This window comes from Diaphorina citri, unplaced genomic scaffold (genome assembly GCF_000475195.1).
Source record: "Diaphorina citri unplaced genomic scaffold, Diaci psyllid genome assembly version 1.1 scaffold2466, whole genome shotgun sequence".
Lineage (NCBI taxonomy): Eukaryota > Metazoa > Arthropoda > Insecta > Hemiptera > Psyllidae > Diaphorina > Diaphorina citri.
The window spans coordinates 6137-28005 of NW_007379888.1; the positions used below are offsets into that span (position 1 = coordinate 6137).

The 21869-nt window shown below is 40.3% G+C and overlaps 1 protein-coding gene, 1 long non-coding RNA gene and 1 other non-coding gene across 4 annotated transcripts; 2 read left to right on the plus strand and 1 right to left on the minus strand.

Annotated features, from left to right (window-relative positions):
- Positions 1–1915: 1915 nt before the first annotated feature.
- LOC103518985 (mutS protein homolog 5-like) lies at positions 1916–21840 on the minus strand. Its single transcript, XM_026830626.1, has 20 exons — positions 21692–21840; positions 21042–21175; positions 20178–20403; positions 13581–13627; positions 13258–13385; positions 12655–12726; positions 11677–11806; positions 11117–11307; positions 10416–10457; positions 9895–10024; positions 8587–8693; positions 8205–8250; positions 7391–7529; positions 6473–6680; positions 5511–5660; positions 4920–5165; positions 4283–4432; positions 3188–3400; positions 2481–2567; positions 1916–1930 (listed from the first exon to the last, which is right to left on the minus strand). The coding sequence occupies exons 1-20, from the start codon at positions 21838–21840 to the stop codon at positions 1916–1918; spliced, it is 2610 nt and encodes an 869-aa protein (XP_026686427.1).
- LOC103518984 lies at positions 13529–14396 on the plus strand. 2 transcript variants are annotated; one of them, XR_541876.3, is made up of 2 exons: positions 13529–13632; positions 13772–14395. It is a non-coding gene; the product is annotated as an uncharacterized LOC103518984 (long non-coding RNA). The 2 variants fall into 2 exon arrangements; XR_003394151.1 differs by lacking the exon at positions 13529–13632 and adding an exon at positions 13635–13710 and having other exon boundaries at positions 13772–14396.
- On the plus strand, positions 16392–16803 carry LOC103518987. The gene is made up of 2 exons (XR_003394152.1): positions 16392–16525; positions 16705–16803. It is a non-coding gene; the product is annotated as an uncharacterized LOC103518987 (transcript).
- Positions 21841–21869: the final 29 nt, after the last annotated feature.

Sequence of the window (21869 nt, forward strand, 5' to 3'; positions counted from 1 at the left end):
GTCACAAAAAACAACACTTAAATATGGGTAATAGTCAGATGAATACCCAGAATAAAAAGTTAAAAATTTCATTCCCGATATCCCGAACACCCTTCTACACTTTTCTAGTTCAACAATCGAGTTGTTTTTATTCTGAAAAATTTCATTTCATCACGACTGCAAGATTTTTTACGTAATTTCACTCGGAACAGTTCGTGTGTTTCCGGAAATAACAATGTTACCAATACAATCCAATTTAATGTGATGGGGGGGCTAAAAAACATTTTTCATTAAATTCCCATTATTTTTCTTTTGAAGACGTATATGTCTAGATAAATATTACATTTCTACAATTAATTATCCATTTATGAACAATCAAGCTCGAAACCATCTAGTTTTCACGTCACATTTGGAAGTGGAATTTCAATGGAAAAACTGTTTATATTGGCGAGCTTGCATATCATTCTGAAAGCGCGAAATTTTCAAATATCTATATCCCAATGGACAGACACCCGAAGTTAAGCAACGTTGTGCATGGTTGGTATTCGTATGGGTCATCTAGGCAGTTGCGTGCTCTTTACCCACTCTGGCTGGGTGAGGTTAATGTGAGGAGGTGAGCTTATTACCATTAAAAGCGACGTAAAATTTAATGCCCGACGTAAAATGCCGACAGAAAAAAAGCCGAAAAATCATTACCTACTGTCTTGGTTAGGAACGTAAAATTTATTCTTTCTCTACCCTAATCCATGATATGTGGCTATAAGCAGAAGTCCAGAGGCCTGGGTTTGAATCCCGCAGAAAAAACTTTTCTGCGAACTAACGCGCACTAATACTCTCGCAGCAAAGATTCTAATAGGTACCTTTACTTACTCGTAGTTATATACCTACCTGTTCCTACTTAAAAACAACTTACTGATGAAAATAATTTTGTTAAAATCACTGTTTTTTTTTTTCAAGTTCAAAATTTCAATTTAGTTAAATAACTAAAACAAAATTTAGTTATTTAGGTAGGTAACTAAATTGAAATTTTGCACTCTCAAATTTTGGATGGACTAAAGGCCCGTTCCCACATATGTGAGTTTACCCCGATTTTTGTCCGAATGTCTTGTAGGTAATGTAATAAAAACGAGAGTGTTCCCACTACACACGACACGATTTTTTCCCCTAACGACACAAAATGTCCTTGACGGCAATGTAATTTAAATGAGAGTGTTCCCACTACACACACGATTTTTTTCCGAACGGCCTGAACGATACGACACGACGTTTTTTTCTGCGCTTGGGATGACAAGTGTGTAGTGCAGAGTCTTTCGTGGAACAGGGCCCCGAATTTCTCTCGTATAGGAAGTCTTTTCTCTCGCCTAGAAATTCTTTCACAGGAGTTGCCTCAGAGATTTGATCAACTTTTGAAGATCCTCTTCGCGTTCGACAGGCAGGGTTTTCAGTGCATCAGCCACGGCATTTACTCTGTAGGAAAAGAAAAGATGTTTTTTTTTTAAGTTTTGACAAAGGGAACTGTAACTACCAAGGTCTTATCGTCCAGAAATCGAAGAGAGAAGGTCCACCTAACCCTTAGAGATCTATTATTATGTGGTCAAATTCTCAAATAAATGAGGATAAAATTCCATGCCTCGGCTGGGATCGAACCCACGCCCTCCTGTTTACCAGGCGAGCTTCTTGACCACTAGTACCACTACGCCACCGAGGCAGGTTAGGAGAAAGCCAACCGTTCCGAGAACGAACATCTTCATCCGCTCAGGATAAAAATCCGCCCGGGCGGGAATCGAAACACGCGGCCTAGCGCTTTCTTCAATTACCTGTTAAGTCTCATCGTCCTACGCTTGTGATCAGGTAGGGGTTGTATCAGACGGTTGGTGCGGAAAGCTTTCTAATATGTCCTGACCACGAGACACTATAGGCTTGTGAGAGTCCACAGTCATTCAATGCCCACCTGAGGTAAGGAAAATATTATAGGAATATTATAAGAAATATTAGGAATTTTTATTTGTATTAAGCATAACGGTCAGTGCGCTGTCAATCAAATGTCACTAAATTTTATTGACTTGACTTGGACTCGAACCACAACCTCCAAATTCCAGCGTGCTAACCACTCCGCACCACTGAGGTTGTTGATATTTATTATTATTTTTAAGGGAGCGACATTGGGAAGAAAACAACTAACGAGGTTAACGCCGGAGGCATTCTCAACAACCTAGCGTTCAGAGATGCCAGCCTAACTAGCTTGGTGGTGGAAGCGCGCCTGGCTTTGTAAGCGCTAGGTTGCTGGATCGATTCCCATCCGAGGCGAACTCTTAAACAGATAATGAGATAAGGTTTGTTCTTGGACGGCTTTTCTCCTATCTCGTGTCCTCTTTTCCTTTTTGATTTGCAAGACGCGATGAGACCTCCATTGTAAGTGTTCCCTAAAAAAATAAAAAAAAAAAAAAAAAAAAAAAAAAAAAAACATATAAAACATAATATAGGGTACCTAGGTAATTTACCTGATGTGCAAGGCTACAAGTGGCTCTCCCCTGCTCTATACTGAACAAGTAAACAATATCGTCATCTTCAATACGGTACTTGAATGTCTGGAAGGAAAGAGATAAAGATTCTTTAAATTTAAATCATTGTTCTCCTCCCGTTTTTCCTGAGGTACATCCGGGAAAAATAGGGTAAGTTGCCGGCCTAGTTAGCTTGGTTGGTAGCGCGTCTGCTTTGTAAGCGCTAGGCCGCGCTTTCGATTCCCGCCCGGGGCGGATTTTATCCTAAACAGATAAGGTTCGTTCTCGGAACGACTGGCTTTTTCCTATCCTGTTTTCCTTCTCTCTTCGATTTCGGGACGATAAGGCCTTAGCAGTTAGTTCCCTCTATCAAACCTCTTATCATGATTTATTTGTGGTGAAGCAGAGAGCTTATTCACAATTTTTGTGGATATCACAGCATTATTAAGAGCCTCCTTTTCCTTTACTATTTCTGACATATCTATAATTTTTCTTTTTACTCTGGTAATGCCGCCACTGGTCATTACTCGATTAAAGTAGCTACTCAATTGTCCTCACGAGGCTGAGTGCATCCCGAACTCCAAGCACAGAGCCGAAAAAACCTCGGCCCCGCCGGGAATCGAACCCGGGCCTCCTGCGTGGAAGTCTAGTGTGATACCAGCTCGGCCAAGGAGGTTGCTTCTATCAAACCTCTTAAAAAAACTTACCAGTTGCTCAATAGAAACTTGAGGGTTCAACAGAGAAGCGAGAGTGAGGTAATGAGTAGCTACCAACATGAGCGGACAGTCTTCTCGTCTTGTAATCAGATGGTTCAGACTCGATGCCAGCAGAGCTAGCCCGTCCATTTCCAGAGTTCCCTTGCCAAACTCATCCAGAATGATGAGAGACGAGCGGGAGGAATTGATTAGCGCAGTGGTTACCTGAAGAGTTAGAAGTCAGTGCTAACCTGAAGAACATTGTATACTGACTTGACTTGGACTCGAACCACCAACCTCTACATCCAAGTCTAACGCGTTAACCACTGCACCACTGAGGTTAGTAGAACATTGTATACTAAGGGATAGGAAGTGAAATCGGTTCTTATACTAAAGCTGTGGGAATATAAACAGGGAGGAGAACAGCTAACCCTAACCAGCCTAGCTAGCTGGCAGTTTTCAAAGGGTTCTCTCTGCTTTTAAAGACCAAGCACAAAGTCCTCACGATGGTTGACTGCGGTTCAGGACGAGCCAGCCACTTTAACATGGCTAGAGCCAGAGACCATCACCCTGGTGTATAGCAGATACAAAAAGATACCTTTATTCTGCTATTGCCATTCGGCGAAAGCTAAAGCCGCTACAACAACAACAACTTATACTATAGCGTAGGTACCCATCTACTCATGATATTTTCCATTCGCCAACAATCAGAATGTAGTTAGGGCTATGCAGGCGAAAAGCTTAGGAGTTCGCGGTTCTCACGGTAGAAAAATGACGTACCAAATTCTAACATTCTACCTCTGACCGTTCTCGAGAAATTTTGTTTACAGAAGAAAAATGACGTACCAAATTCTAACATTCTACCTCTGACCGTTCTCGAGAAATTTTGTTTACAGACACAGACACGCGTGTGCGGGCCAATGGCTGGAACTTTGGATTTAGGCTCTAGGGACCTCAAAACGTATTTTGGACGTTTTGGTACTAAAAATACCATCGAAATTTTTGGCGAATACCTAACTACATTAGGTACTATTTATCTTAAAAATAGGTACTATTTTTTCTTTATTATAGGATAAAAAATGTAAAAAAAGCAGGAGAAATAGGTACCTGTCTCAAATCCGTCATGAAAGCACTCAGATGATGTTCGGTAGATTCTGCCGTGTTGATTCGGCAATGAATATGATCGACAATGTTGATCTTAGCCTCCCGCGCTGGTACGTAACTGCCCAGGTGTGCCAAGTAGGTGATCAGAGCCACCTGTGAAGAACGAAATGAGTTCTAGATTCAGCAATTTAGTGACACGTGTTTGGTGTTACATATATGTAACGCCAGGACTTGATGGGTTAACCCATCCTTTAGGTCTATCTAGCGATCTAGCCCCTACACTTAAGCCTTAGGTTGGGCTTTTTGTATATGAATTGTAATCTGGATTTTACTTCTTTTTTTTTTTAACAATGCTGAAGGCGTGTTGTTCGCGTTGTTGCATCAAGTTTCTCCGTCTATTAAAGGATATCTTCCGAAGGGGGGGGGGGGGAAAATTTCAACGACTGTTTTTATTATTATTATTTATTTATATTTTAGTACCTACCTATACCTTTTTTATCCTGCCCGAATGGGACTGAAAAGTCCCTTTACCCCAGCAATCTAGACAGCAGGATTGAACCCGCGTCCTCCTGTTTACCAAGCGAGCGCTTTGACTATTACTCACCAACGAATTTATCACATGCACAATTATTTCACCAACCTGTTTCAAATACACACTTTTCCCGCACGCATTGGGCCCCGTCAAAATGTGAATCCTCTGGGATTGGAAATCATTTGGTACAAAACTCTCCACATTGAGCTCCTGTAGGGGATGACGACCCTCTTTGATTTGAATCCCAGAACCAGACGGCAAAATGGTGGGACACGTTAGGTTGTGTTCTTGAGCTGCTATACTAAGGGCGAATAAGCTGGAAAAATAATGATGATGTTGTTTTAGCGGCTTTAGCTTTTGCCAAATTTCCTTGGGCTATGTCAATAGCGAAGGTTTGAAAAATGATGATGTTGTTGTTGTTGTTGTTGTTTTATGGGCTTTGGCTTAGCTTTTGCCAAATTTCCTTATGCTATATCAAGAGATCAATAGCGAAGGTTGAGTGCGAAGGGCATCCACTCGGAAAATTTTGTTTAAAACCAGTTGGCCTCAAAGCGATCACTCTAAAGCTGATTGAGTTTTGGCACTAAAAAAATACCATCGACATTTTTGGCGAATACCTATGTACATTGTACCTACATTAGGTACTTTTTTTCTTTATTATAGGATAAGAAAAGTTAAAAAGCAGGAGAAATAGGGTACCTGTCTCAAATCCGTCATGAAAGCACTCAGATGATGTTCGGTAGATTCTGCCGTGTTGATTCGGCAATGAATATGATCGACAATGTTGATCTTAGCCTCCCGCGCTGGTACGTAACTGCCCAGGTGTGCCAAGTAGGTGATCAGAGCCACCTGTGAAGAACGAAATGAGTTCTAGATTCAGCAATTTAGTGACACGTGTTTGGTGTTACATATATGTAACGCCAGGACTTGATGGGTTAATCCATCCTTTAGGTCTATCTAGGCCCTACACTTAAGCCTCAGGTTGGGCTTTTTTGTGTTCTAAATTTTACTTTTTTTAACAATGCTGAAGGCGTGTTGTCCGCGTTGTTGCATCAAATTTGTCCGTCTATTAAAGGATATCTTCCGAAGGGTGAGTTCTAGTTTCGGCAATTTAGCGACACGTGTTTGGTGTTACATATATGTAACGCCAGGGCTTGATGGGTTAACCCATCCTTTAGGTCTATCTAGCCCCTGAGGCTTAGGTCTCATCTAAGCCTCAGGTTGGGCTTTTTGTATATGAATTGTAATCTGAATTTTACTTTTTTTAACAATGCTGAAGGCGTGTTGTCCGCGTTGTTGCATCAAATTTGTCCGTCTATTAAAGGATATCTTCCGAAGGGAGGGGTAAAATTTCAATAATTAGACTCTCCAGTAGAAGGTAACCAATAGGACAATAGGAGAGGACCGTGAGGTTAACATCAGAGGCGTCCTTTACCACGGAATTCTTAGAGCTCTATTATTAAGATGCCTCGACTGTTTTATTTTATTTATTTATATTTTAGTAGCTTTACCTTTTTTATCCTGCCCGAATGGGACTGAAAAGTCCCTTTACTCCAGCAGTCTAGACAGCAGGATTGAACCCGCGTCCTCCTGTTTACCAAGCGAGCGCTTTGACTATTACTCACCAACGAATTTATCACATTCACAATTATTTCACCAACCTGTTTCAAATACACACTTTTCCCGCACGCATTGGGCCCCGTCAAAATATGAATCCTCTGAGATTGGAAATCATTTGGTACAAAACTCTCCACATTGAGCTCCTGTAGGGGATGACGACCCTCTTTGATTTGAATCCCAGAACCAGACGGCAAAATGGTGGGACACGTTAGGTTGTGTTCTTGAGCTGCTATACTAAGCGCAAATAAGCTGGAAAAATGTTGTTGTTTTAGCGGCTTTAGCTTTCGCCGAATGGTGATAGCAGATTTAAAGAGAAGATATCTTTTTGTATCTGCCATACACCTGGGTGATGGTCTCTAGCCATGTTTAATTGGCTCGTCCTGAACCGCAGTCAACCATCGTGAGGACTTGTGCTTATTCTTTTCAAGCAGAGAGACGAAGGTTGAGTGCGAAGGGCATCCACTCGGAAAATTTTGTTTAAAACCAGTTGGCCTCAAAGCGATCACCCTAAAGCTGATTGAGAGGCCGACGACAAACGCCGACCCCATCTGAACATGAGAAAAGGCGAAGAAAAAGAAGGTACTAGCCATGTTAAAGTGGCTGGCTCGTCCTGAACCGCAGTCGATCATCGTGAAGACTTGTGCTTGGTCTATAAAAGCAGAGAGAAACCTTTGGAAAACTGCCAGCTAGATAGGATGGTTAGGGTTGGCTGTTCTCCTCCCTCTTTATAGTCCCACAGCTAGACGCTAGTCTACTCTCTGTTTAACGTCCCCTAGCTAGACTATAAACATGACAAGCCAGCCTTGTTCGCTTCAAGGGTACTGCGTCTGCTTTGTAACCGCTAGGTCGTGGGTCCGCCCGGGGCAGACTTAATCAAAAACAGATAAGGTACGTTCTCGGAACGGCTGGCCTATCCTGTCCTCTCTTCGATTTCGGAGGATAAGATTGATCTAACTTACCAATCCAGTTCGGCAATGAGATCCAACAGTTTGAGCAGAGGACTAATGTTGCTCTGAATATAAGCAATGAGATTCATCATAATCCGAGACTCTTGCTCTAGAATGGACAGCTGAGAATCACCCAGGCATTCATCCAACTCTGAAAATAAGTTGTAGCCAACGGAGATAAAAAAAAATGAGTAAAAAAAATCTAAGCAGGGCAAAAACTACATCCTTAAAGTCAGATTAGAATTCTACAAAAAGTACTTGTTAGAAAAAAAAGCAGGTACCCGGACCGCGGACACTTTTTTTTTGTGAGGATTGATAGAGGGACTTTAACTCATTTTTTTAGGTCCTTCGTCCCGGAGAGCGAAGAGAGAAGAAAGACAGGAAAGAGGAAAGCCAGCCGATCCAGGAACGAATGTTTCCCCATGATCATCATAAATTATGGAAGCTATCTGCAAAATTCTGAGCGACCTGTGGCTAAAGGTAAAGTCGTGAGAAGCATTGTGGATGTTCCAAATTTTCGGAGTCTTGCCTACAGTACAGGGGAAAAAATTAAACTTGAAGAAGGGGGGGAGCCCCCTCGAGCCCGATTTTGTGGAGTCTGACGTAGAGTAGATGAGACCAATGAGACCAATAAATACGGCCTTGGCTGTTACGGCCGGAAATTTGGTACACTACGACTAGGCTCATAGGTGAAACAATGTTTTCACAAGGGTAAGCGTTATCAAAACTGTCCTAAATTGCTGACTTCAGAGTGTCTAAAGAGACCATTCTTTGAAAGCCCCGACTTACGGCACCTTTCTAATTGAGACTTTGGCATAAAACTTACTGACACAACGCGGACTTTTGTAGTGCAAGTAGTCTTTGGTGGCAAACTGAAACCAAATCAGAACATTCAGAATCTAATATTAATACTGATATCTATCTAATCTTCTAGGTAGGCGATGTAAGGTTAAGATCCTTTATGGTATTGAACAAACGAAATGATTTCCAAGACAATTTTTCATTTACCTAGTTTGTTTGTATCACCATAGGTAACTCTTTTTAAATGGCTTGTCCGATTTTGATTACATTTGGAAAAAAAGCACAATCATAAAGCAAATTTTCCAAGTAATTATTTGGCCCCCGAAGGCCCACCTGGGTTCTCTTTCTGAGTTCTATAGTTCTCTAAACTCCTAGTTCTAGTCTTAAAAAGCTGAGGAAAGTCCTACCTTAAACTCAAGACCGGGAAAATACAATTCTTCCTGGGTGAGATTCTCTTTCCATTGCTTGATAGTGAGGAGGTATCCTATCTCAGGGACGTAGATAATACTCCTACCTTAAACTCAAGGCCGGGAAAATACAATTCTTCCTGGGTGAGATTCTCTTTCCATTGCTTGATAGTGAGGAGATATCCTATCTCAGGGACGTAGATAATACTCCTACCTTAAACTCAAGGCCGGGAAAATACAATTCTTCCTGGGTGAGATTCTCTTTCCATTGCTTGATAGTGAGGAGATATCCTATCTCAGGGACGTAGATAATACTCCTACCTTAAACTCAAGGCCGGGAAAATACAATTCTTCCTGGGTGAGATTCTTGCGGTCTAGTTGAAGTTCCTGTTGATACCCCAGAACTTGGGACAAAGCTGTCACTTGTTGCATCTTCGGTATCGATTTCCATTTTTAACCTGTCACAGCTCCCGATCTAATTATGAGGTACACGGTAAAATAAATCTCGAATAAAAATGGATACTAGGATTAATAGGAGCTAAAAAAGAAATTAAAAGCCATTAACCACAAAAAAAAAAATACTGATCTGAGTACTGAATAGCTGAAATGCTGAATACTGATAAAAAACTAAAAAAGTTCGTTATCTTTTAAAAAAATTAACGCGCACTTAAAATTTTAACGCGCATCACTTTGGTGAATGCGCATAAAGAGCTCGCGTGTTGTACCGTCCGGTGACGTCATTCGATTATTCATCTTCGATTGTCACGCGCGGTAAAATTCAAATTTTCCCATGTTATCTTCTTGAGCCTTTGGATTTGGACCGTAATTTTTAGGATAATTTCTCATAAAATCCTGTTAATCCTGTGATTTTGGAATGTCTGAGATAAAGGAAGCAGACTGGTTCATTCCTCCAGTGAAATTCTGTGAATCATCAAGGGGATTTGCCATTGACAAACTACATTTCCTGTCAAGCAAAGTATTTGGTAAGTAATGAAAACGAAGCAAGTTATAGGTAGCCAGAGCGATATACGAGAATACACCCCATTCCCCTATGGATCACTAAAGTTGAGCAACTTTGCGAGTGTTTAGTATCCGGATGGGTCATCATCTGAGCTAAAGCGTACTGATGGCTTTTCCCGGCCCCACTTAGGCTGTTAATGGTAAAACCCTCATCAATAAAAACCTCAACAGCTTATGTCGTGACGTTAAACCCTAGAGAAAATAATAATGATAACAGGCTCCCTTCAAAAAAAAATTAGTTCTATTAACAAAGTAAATTGATGGAATTAGCCCATTTTAAAACCTTACGTCGATCTAGCTCCTCACAAATGCCCTCACTGACTATGAATCGTTCTTCAAGCTGAGAAGCTTCCTTATCCATGATTCTGCTGATAGACTGAGCTATAATACACAGCACATTGTCCAGACATCCACCGATCTGAAATCAGTAGAATAGATTAGAATATACCTTGTTTATCCTGCTAGACTTTTATGGAAATACGTTAAAAACAAGGTGTATATTTTTATACAAGGACTTTGGATGAGTTGACGGGTGCTTTTTATCGAGAAATTCGTGCTATAGCCCAAAAAATGCTAGAGACAGTATATCGAATTTTGAACCAGATTGAGTGTTTTCTTGGTTGTTACGGCCGGAAATTTGGTACACTACGACTAGGCTCATAGGTGAAACAATGTTTTCACTAGGGGTACCTAAGCGTTATCAAAACTGTCCTAAATTGCTGACTTTACAGTGTCTAAAGAGACCATTCTATGAAAGCCCCGACTTACGGCACCTTTCTACTTGAGACTTTGGCATAAAACTCACTGACACAACGCGGACTTTTGTAGTGCAAGTAGTCTTTGGTGGCAAACTGAAACCAAATCAGAACATTCAGAATCTAATATTAATACCCTGATATCTATCTAATCTTCTAGGTAGGCGATGTAAGGTTAAGATCCTTTATGGTATTGAACAAACGAAATGATTTCCAAGACAATTTTTCATTTACCTAGTTTGTTTGTATCACCATAGGTAACTCTTTTTAAATGGCTTGTCCGATTTTGATTACATTTGGAAAAAAAGCACAATCATAAAGCAAATTTTCCAAGTAATTATTTGGCCCCCGAAGGCCCACCTGGGTTCTCTTTCTGAGTTCTATAGTTCTCTAAACTCCTAGTTCTAGTCTTAAAAAGCTGAGGAAAGTCCTACCTTAAACTCAAGACCGGGAAAATACAATTCTTCCTGGGTGAGATTCTCTTTCCATTGCTTGATAGTGAGGAGGTATCCTATCTCAGGGACGTAGATAATACTCCTACCTTAAACTCAAGGCCGGGAAAATACAATTCTTCCTGGGTGAGATTCTCTTTCCATTGCTTGATAGTGAGGAGATATCCTATCTCAGGGACGTAGATAATACTCCTACCTTAAACTCAAGGCCGGGAAAATACAATTCTTCCTGGGTGAGATTCTCTTTCCATTGCTTGATAGTGAGGAGATATCCTATCTCAGGGACGTAGATAATACTCCTACCTTAAACTCAAGGCCGGGAAAATACAATTCTTCCTGGGTGAGATTCTCTTTCCATTGCTTGATAGTGAGGAGGTATCCTATCTCAGGGACGTAGATAATACGGCAGGACTCGATATAGGGGGGCAGACTTTCTATTTCTTTCTGCGCCACCTGAGAGGTCACTGTGAACACTTTCTGCGCATGCGCCTTGCCTGAAAGAAACAAGTCTCTAGCTCTTACCCTTCTCGAGATATTTTGTTTACAGACAGACAGACACACACACGGACCAATGGCTGAAACTTTGGATAGGCTCTAGGGACCTCAAAACGTGTTTTGGCACTAAAAACTGACCATCGAAAATTTGGCCCGATTACATTACTTTCCTTCCTAGAGGATAAGGAAAGTAAAAAAGAACAGTGCAAAGCCATATTATACTTTTTCTGTGAATCACTGAGGGGATTTGCCAGTGACAAACTACATTTCCTGTCAAGCAAAGTATTTGGTAAGTCATGAAAACAAAGCAAGTTATAGGTAGCCAGGGCGATATAAATTGACACATTTTGACCATAATAAAACCTTACGTCGATCTAGCTCCTCACAAATGCCCTCACTGACTATGAATCGTTCTTCAAGCTGAGAAGCTTCCTTATCCATGATTCTGCTGATAGACTGAGCTATAATACACAGCACATTGTCCAGACATCCACCGATCTGAAATCAGTAGAATAGATTAGAATATACCTTGTTTATCCTGCTAGACTTTTTCCATGGCAATACGTTAAAAACAAGGTGTATATTTATTAGACAAGGACTCTGGATGAGTTAACGGGTGCTTTTTATCTTCTTTTTCTTCCAACCTGCCTCCTTCCTTCCAAAGCCTTCTTCAAATTAAATTGATCCCAAGGGCGAGGAAAACCTAGACCCCTGACAAATGGAGTGTGCCTGAAGACATGTGATGTGTTCCAATCCACTCGACTCCGAAATAATAATGAAAATGAAAGTTTATGTGTAATAGAGGGAGCTGTAACATCGGACGTTTCTTCCATCCAAAGCCTTCTTCAAATTAAATTGATCCCAAGGGCAAGGAAAACCTAGACCCTTGACAAATGGAGTGTGCCTGAAGACATGTTTGTGATGTGTTCCAATCCACTCGACTCCGAAATAATAATGAAAATGAAAGTTTATGTGTAATAGAGGGAGCTGTAACATCGGACCTTCCATCATCCCGAAATCCAAGAGAGGACAGAATAGCAGAAAGCTAGCCGTTCCGAGAATGATAAAGTTCGCCTCGCGCGGGAATCGAGAGGACAGGATAGGAGAAACCTACAGCCGTTCCGAGAACGAACCTTATCTGTTTAGGATAAAGTTTTCTCTGGGCAGGAGTCGAACCCGCGATCTAGCGCTGACAAGACAGGTGCACTACCCTCCAAGGCTGGCTCACAGATTAATGGATCGATTTGAATTCGATCAATTGATTGAATTGTTGAAAATATACAAATTTTATAAAAAGCGGGATTATTCCCTCAGGGTAATCTCAGCCATTCAAAACAAATACTTACCTGTCGGAAATAATGTGCGCTGGATTCATGTGCCTGACAGAATTCTGCGATCCCAATTGCATTGACAAGAGTCTGAAAATTGATCAGTGTAATAGGTAATTTACAAATTTTACACCTAAATTACAGCAACCCTGTTAGCCATCAGTTGCGACATTACAAGTAAGGGAGGTGAATTAGCAAAGTTAAAAAAAACAGCCAGCCAGGCTTGGAAGGTAGCGTGTCCGCCCGGTGAGCGCTAGGTCACGGGTTCGATTCCCGCCCGGGGCAAACTTTATCCTAAAGTTGGTAATTTACAAATTTTACACCTAAATTACAGCAACCTGTTAGCCATCAGTTGCGACATTACAAGTAAGGGAGGTGAATTAGCAAAGTTAAAAAAAAGAGCCAGCCAGGCTTGGAAGGTAGCGTGTCCGCCCGGTGAGCGCTAGGTCACGGGTTCGATTCCCGCCCGGGGCAAACTTTGTCCTAAACAGAAAAGGTTCGTTGTCGGATCGGCCAGCTTTCTCCTATCCTGTTTTCGTTTTCTCTTAGATTTCAGGACGAAAAAAAAAACCTGCGTTATTACAGTTCCATCTATCAAACCTAAAAAGAAAAAAGGTTTACCTTGTGTAGATTTAGCCAGTGTGTCACATTGGCCAGTCCGTTCTTCATGTGGGTCAATATTTTCGACACGCACTGTACCTGGCCTATATTCTCACGTATGTTCTTCACGACAGGTGCGTGACGGGATTCTAAACAGACTCAAGTTTAAGATACTAAGGAGACTTTTTTTTTCTTTGTAAGGACTGTACTCTGTAGGTAGGTATATAATTAAATTTCTTGAATGGTAATGTCCCTAGTGAATTGACAGACAGTTCTTTTATTTTTGATTACTTACAGAAAGTGCAAATCTTAGAGTTTGACAGAGAGAATTTTAAAATCAAAGCTCGAGGGTTTGGAGAGACTTTTGAACTCGGGAAACATCCACAGGGCACTGAGGTCAAAGAGAATTTTAAAATCAAAGCTCGAGGGTTTGGAGAGACTTTTGAACTCGGGAAACATCCACAGGGCACTGAAGTCAAAGCAATCACCTACTCCAACATGCAAGTCCATGAAGATAAGAATGAAGTATACTGAGGTCAAAGCAATCACCTACTCCAACATGCAAGTCCATGAAGATAAGAATGAAGTATTTGTTATCATAGACATTTGATGTGACAGTGGTGACCAGGTAACCTTGTGATAATATGTGTAAATATCCATGGTGGCTCTATTGAGCAACAGTAAAAGTCCAAGACTTTTTTAAATTATCATTTGGACCAACTGGAGGTAATTATTCAGAAGACATGACAATGAAAAAGTAAGCTCCTTTTTATGTTTAATTTTAATCTAACCCTATAATATCACTGGTCACTGCTCAAATTGTGAATGCTCGTTTTTGAGTTTAACATAACTCTATCATAACAATGATCATTGGTCATTTATGACAGCTTCTTTTTGTAGCAATTTTCCCTTGACGTGACTTCTGAACAAGTACCTTTTTCCAGAACAAGAACAAGGATTTCCAAACTTGGCCCATGACTCCACAGTAATAGGCTTTACTTATATGACAGAAAAACATAATAGATGCCTTGCAAGATAGTGGTCTAGCCACTAGCCATAGAAAAGTAAGAGCTTTAGCATTTTTGGGGTCACCTCATGGTTGGAATCCCAACAAAATTGGTAAGGTGATGTAAAGCCAATACATAGCTGATATTCCTGCATACAGTCCACTTCAACTGGGAAGTCCGATGACCTTTGTCAAAAAATTGTCAAAAAATAGCTCGTTGATTAACAAGTAAGCATGTGAATAGTTGATCCCATGGGATTTTTCACGCCGAATCGAATGGTGAAACTTTTAGAACTGTCCGACTTACAGTCGAGAAGTTGCGGTTCCCCTCCATGTGCTTCCATCGGACTTCCCAGTTGACGTGGACTGCATTTGTGTACATTTGCAGGGAATTATTCCCCAAACCTTCTGGTAGATATAGAGATATCTAAGCCAAAGTGCAAATCCCAAATTCAATGAGTTTTTGTAATGAATTATTTTATATTTTACCCTCGTTTACTATCAATTAAAATTATTGTTTATAAAGTTGTACATTTCTTTGTTATGAGTTTTTAGTGGAATAAATATACTTGCATTTATACAAGGTGGTTCTGAATGTGTGAACCACTCAAATATTTCGAGTTGTACCTTAAGAATAGGTAACACCCCCCTTTGAAAGTTTGACAACAAACTAGAAACAGCTAAAGTTGAAAGACTTAACTTCGACTCTTTAGTGGATATCAGAACTACCAAGAAGTGAGAATAAAACACAAGACCTTGTCAAATAATAATGAAATCATAATCAAATTCTGATTGATATAATATTTTATTTTTTCAAATAATTTTACAAAAAAAAAAGTTAACTGAGGTTAGTAGAACATTGTATACTAAGATATAGAAGTGATATCGGTTCTTATACTATAGCTGTGGGACTATAAACAGGGAGGAGAACAGCTAACCCTGACCAGCCTAGCTAGCTGGCAGTTTTCAAAGGGTTCTCTCTGCTTTTAAAGACCAAGCACAAGTCCTCACGATGGTTGTCTGCGGTTCAGGTTGAGCCAGCCACTTTAAGATGGCTATAGCTAGAGACCATCACCCCGGTGTATAGCAGATACAAAAAGATACCTTTATTCTGCTATTGCCATTCGGCGAAAGCTAAAGCCGCTACAACAAATTTTTCGGCTAGCGTTGTCTTCTACACCTGATCACCATCACAAACAAAATACCCAAAAAAGTAAACCTTATTTTGTTATTTTTCATTTGAAATAAATATCACTCTTTTATCTTGAAAATTGAACGTGTAGCATCATTTTAAAAACCGTCAGGTAACTTTGGGTCACCCTGTATTTCATGGGTAAAGTTTACAATTATGCAAAAATAACCTTGTTTAGTCTTCTTTTTCTTCCAACCTGCCTCCTTCCTTCCAAAGCCTTCTTCAAATTAAATTGATCCCAAGGGCAAGGAAAACCTAGACCCCTGACAAATGGAGTGTGCCTGAAGACATAATATGATGTGTTCCAATCCACTCGACCCCAAAAAATAACGAAAATGAATGTTTACGAGTAATAAAGGGAGCTGTAACAACGGACGTTTCATCGTCCCGAAATCCAAGAGGGGACAGGATACTAGAAAGCCTGCCGTTCCGAGAACGATAAAGTTCGCCGCGCGCGGGAATCGAGAGGACAGGATAGGAGAAACCTACAGCCGTTCCGAGAACGAACCCTATCTGTTTGGGTTAAGTTTTCTCTGGGCAGGAGTCGAACCCGCGATCTAGCGCAGACAAGACAGATGCACTACCCTCCAAGGCTGGCTCACAGATTAATGGATCGAATTGAATTCGATCAATCGATTGAATTGTTGAAAATATACAAATTGTATAAAAAGCGGGATTATTCCCTCAGGGTAATCTCAGCCATTCAAAACAAATACTTACCTGTCGGAAATAATGTGCGCTGGATTCATGTAATAATGCATGAGATTATCACAGGAGATGTACATACCTACCTATTGTGTGTATTAGTTTTGTCCAGAGGGGACTGTAGACCATTAAAGCATATCATCCAGTTTTCTGTGGATCTCTGGAGCTGAACAATGTACACACAAATTATCAGTATTTGTATTTTGGATGGTTGACTGTTACCTACATCATTCATCTGATTTAAAAACCATCACAGTATCATGAGGACAACTTGAGAGCTAGTTTTGATTCCAGTGAAACAGCAAGATACTGTTTTATTTTATAGCAGTCTTATAAATTATTCTATTTTTTCCTCTTTCAGATTTGGATCACACTGCTGATGTTCAGTGAGTATTGATTACATCAGTTCTATTTATGTGATGTTTCAAATATTATGTTAATTTAAAATTAACATTTAAAAGGGTTACCTATAGGAAAATAATTAAATTATTAGGCAATATTTCCTATTCAAATCATGTCATGTAGGTACACTTTTTATTTCACTAACTAACATTCTCATCTTCAGGATTCATGCTTGGGGAGACAGTTTACAAGAAGCATTTGAACAGTGTGCCAATGCTATGTATGGTTACATGACAGAAATTGAGTACGTGGAAATGAAGGAAACTCAAGACATTGAAGCTGAAGGAGATGATCTGCTAGGGCTCCTGTTTCATTTTCTGGATGAGTGTCTGTTTTTTATGTGAAATTTAATTCAGTCAAACATGCTTGGACCAATGAGATTCCGCTTTTAAAACACACAGTGAAATCTCACAATCTCATTGGTTCAGCCATGTTTCACTGAATTACATTCCACATAATCGAATACAACTTTTGTGTTGTGCGACTGTGCGTGTTGGAGGAGAACTTAACTTGATTTTGTATTGTCATTGAGGTAATTTCTTCTCTAGCCTTTTCTGGTTGGTGGAATTCTTGTGTCTGTTTTTGTTCTCGGCAGAACCTTTCTTTATTGCCAGGGTAAGTTGAAAAAAAAAAAATAAATCAGGGAAAGTAGGACTCTGAATGTGTTGCCCACACATAGTCAAACAACTGTTGATGTACATCAATCAATGTTGATTGCCCACCAATTGATTTCAATGGGCAATTGATGAAAGTTGATTTACATCAATCAACGGCTGTTGACTATTCTTATAAGTAGTTGAATTTAATACTACCCTCCAGTCCCTCACTTTCATTCTTTTTGCTTCTTGTTTCCAATTTATTTGGCCTCTCAAGTTCACATAAAAGAACGGTATAAAATCACCATCCTATTCTGGCTTCAATCCCGATTCTATCTGGTTAGAATACAATTATTTTGGTTGTGCGACTACAACTAATTTACTCTGTGGTAGTTTGATTGGATTCTACCTATATATCAGATTTTTTTTTTTTTCATTTTTATTACCTAGGTATTATTTTTTTTATCTTACCTCCTGGGTCCACATCAATCAACAGCTGTTGACTATTCCTATAAGTAGTTGAATTTAATACTACCCTCCAGTCCCTCACTTTCATTCTTTTTGCTTCTTGTTTCCAATTTATTTGGCCTCTCAAGTTGATCCCAAGACCCTTGAAAAATGGAGTGTGCCTGAAGGCATGTGATTTGTTTCAATCCACTCGACTCTCGTTTTATTATTTGTATTATTCTAAATTCTTACAAAGGATCTTCTTCTAGAAGTCTCTTCAGGAGTCGAATGTAAACTCCAACACCAGTAGCTTGTTCCACGAAAGAATGGGATAATAAGAGTTCCAAATGTAAAAGTGATGAAAATTTACATTAGGTAGAGTACTTTTGTTTACAAATTGGCTGCCTTACACTAGTCACTCCCTCTCAAGTTTAAGCTACTAAGGAGACTTTTTTTTCTTTGTAAGGACTGTACTCTGTAGGTAGGTATATAATTATATTTCTTGAATGGTAATGTCCCTAGTGAATTGACAGACAGTTCTTTTATTTTTGATTGCTTACAGAAAGTGCAAATCTTGGAGTTTGAACATGTATGAAAAATATGTTAACTATTAAAATGTCAATAAAATTGCAAATTACAAATTAAGAACATAAACAATGTTGGAATTGAGAACCAGTTAGCTTGAAGGGCAGCTTCCCGCCCGGGGCGGACTTTATTCTAAAGATATGAGATTCGTTCTCGGAACGGCTGGCTTTCTCCTATTCTGTCCTTGTACTTTCTTCCATTTCGGGACGATAAGACCTCAGTATAGTTACAAGGAAGGAAGACAGGATAGAAAAAAAAAAAAAGGTTTGGGGAATAATTCCCTGCAAATGTACACAAATATGCAGGAATATCAGCTATGTATTGGCTTTACATCACCTTACCAATTTTGTTGGGATTCCAACCATCTTACTTAACTGTCCTCACAAAGCTGAGGTGACCCCGAAAGTTCTTACTTTTCTAAGGCTAGTGGCTAGACCACTATCTTGCAAGGCATCTATTATGTGTTCTGCCATATAAAGCCTGTGGAGTCATGGGCCGAGTTTGGAAATCCTTGTTCTTGTTCTGGAAAAAGGAACTTGTTCAGAAGTCACGTCAAGGGAAAATTGCTACAAAAAGGGGCTGTCATAAATGACCAATGATCATTGTTATGATAGAGTTAGGTTAAACTCAAAAAGGAGCATTCACAATTTGAGCAGTGACCAGTGATATTGTAGGCTTAGATTAAAATTAAACATAAAAAGGAGCTTAGGGACTGATGAGAGGCACACTATGGGATGGGCATGCTACGACACAGACCACACGAGTCCAATAATGTAGCAGTTGTTTTACTGCTTCCAAAGTCAGCCTAGTAAACCTGGTTGGTATCGCGTTTACCTAGAAAGCGCTAGGCCTTCGATTCCCGCCCGGGGCGGATTTTATCCCGAACGGATAATGTTCGTTCTCGGAACGGCTGGCTTTCTCCTATCCTGTCTTCCTTCTTCCAAAGGTTTCTCTCTGCTTTTATAGACCAAGCACAAGTCCTCACGATGGTTGACTGCGGTTCAGGACGAGCCAATTAAACATGGCTACGATCACACCGGTGTACCTTCTTTTTCTTCGCCTTTTCCGATGTTCAGACGGGGTCGGCGTTTGTCGTCGGCCTCTCAATCAGCTTTAGAGTGATCGCTTTGAGGCCAACTGGTTTTAAACAAAATTTTCCGAGTGGATCGCACCCAAAGATCACCCGTCTTCGTTCAAATGGACTTGGAATCGAGCCAAAGAAGGATTCAGCATATTCGGACTGTTCAATCAGTGTGCCTCCAAATTGGGAACCAGGCGAATGAGGTAAGTAAAAGGACTGATGAGAGGCACACTATGGGATGGGCATGCTACGACACAGACCACACGAGTCTAATGCAGCAGTTGTTTTACTACTGCTTCCAACATTACTCTTAGGTACCTATTTATTAATATTATTGTGGAATTAGAACTGAAGTCATCTCTAACTACCAGCCCTAGAATACTTTCAATGGTTTATGTATAAGTAGCTACTAAAACGCTACCTAGTGTAACCTTCTGATTATCCTTTGAAAGAGGGTAATTTGGCTTCAGAAGGGGAAAACCGCTTCTAATTCCACAAGAAAAATAAGAGACCTGTTATGTACACTCGGGTCTTGGCATTGGTTTAAGTAGAGCCATCGGTAGAGCTATAATAAACGCCCTATGTATGGTTAGACCTTTGTGACTGTCATTACTCTTAGGTACCTACCTATTTATTATTATTATTGTGGAATCAGAACTGAAGTCATCTCTAACTATCAGCCCTAGAATACTTTCAATGGTTTATGTATAAGTAGCTACTAAAACGCTACCTAGTGTAACCTTCTGATTATCCTTTAAAAGAGGGTAATTTGGCTTCAGAAGGGGAAAACCGCTTCTAATTCCACAAGAAAAATAAGAGTCCTGTACACTCGGGTCTTGGCATTGGTTTAAGTAGAGCCATCGGTAGAGCTATAATAAACGCCCTATGTATGGTTAGACCTTTGTGACTGGTACACTCGGGCCTTACAGGTTGAGATGTTTGAGCGCAAGAATATTGCACTCATACGCTCCTAACGTCAATCTCGCCAAACTCTTGTCTAGAAATGACAGCAAGCCTCCTAGAGCACACACACTCCTCTCCTGGGAGAGATCAACAAGGGAGCGAATATAGGACGGCCGATCTTCCTGACTGAGGCCTTCTGGTGCGCAACCCAACTCCATGACTAGAATACGACGGACGCAATTGTCATATACTGGAAATGAAAATAATTTCGTCAACGGAAAATAATTATTTGAATTACCTAATACCTATATGATAGGCTTGGTTGGTAGAGCGTCTGCCTTGTAAGCGCTAGGCCGCGGGTTTGATTCCCGCCCGGGGCAGATCTTATCCTGAACGGATACTGTTCGTTCTCGGAACGGCTGGCTTTTTTCTATTCTGTTTTCCTTCTCTCTTCGATTTCGGGACGATAAGACCTTAGCAGTTACAGTTCACTGGAAATGAAAATAAATAATTTCGTCAAAGGAAAATAATCATTTTAATTACCTAATACCTATATGATAGGCTTGGTTTATAGAGCGTCTGCCTTGTAAGCGCTAGGCCGCGGGTTTGATTCCCGCCCGGGGCGGATCTTATCCTGAACGGATAATGTTCGTTCTCGGAACGGCTGGCTTTTTTCTATTCTGTTTTCCTTCTCTCTTCGATTTCGGGACGATAAGACCTTAGCAGTTACAGTTCTCTCTATCAAACCTCTTAAAAAAAAGTTCTATCGCCCCTGGCGCTGGCTAATACCTTGTTTTCCTTACTTACCAAATACTTTGCTTGACAGGAAATGTAGTTTGTAGTTCTATCGCCCCTGGCGCTGGCTAATACCTTGTTTTCCTTACTTACCAAATACTTTGCTTGACAGGAAATGTAGTTTGTCTGTCACGGGCAAATCCTCACCTGCCTCATCTTCTCCTAGTACCAACTGTTTGACTTTGTTGATGAAATTGTAAGATAGGGTACCACACGTTATGACCCGACTGTAAAAATAAGAAAAGAAGAGAGGTAAGAAAAAATGGGGCAGCTTCTCTTCTCACCATTTTATTATTATTATTCCTCTCTTTTTTCTTAGTTTAGGTAATGTACCTGCCTTTTTTTTTCAATTGGATGCTATACCTATAAAGGTAATATCTACACTGAAAAGGCAAAGCGTGGCATTACTTTAAGGCAGTGCACGCACTTAAGGTAGGTACCTACCTTACCTATCTCCAGTTAAAATAGAACCAATGTAGGTAGGCGCAGGTATACTTACGAAGGTTGAATCTGTCTGAACAAACTTTCCAAAATTTTGAAATCTGGCATCTCGTCCCTGATATCAGCAAGGTACCTACCTTTTTTTTTCAATTGGATGCTATACCTATAAAGGTAGGTAAAACCTGCACTGAAAAGGCAAAGCGTGGCATTACTTTAAGGCAGTGCACGCACTTAAGGTAGGTACCTTACCTACCTCCAGTTAAAATAGAACCAATTAGGTAGGCGCAGGTACCTATACTTACGAAGGTTGAATCTGTCTGAACAAACTTTCCAAAATTTTGAAATCTGGCATCTCGTCTCTGATATCAGCAAGAAGATAGATTTGAGAGGTTTCGAAGCAATAGCAGGCAGCTCCCAAGAATGAACCTCTCCAAAAGACACTCATCACCATCTGAAAACGAAAAGAAAAAGTTGGAATTT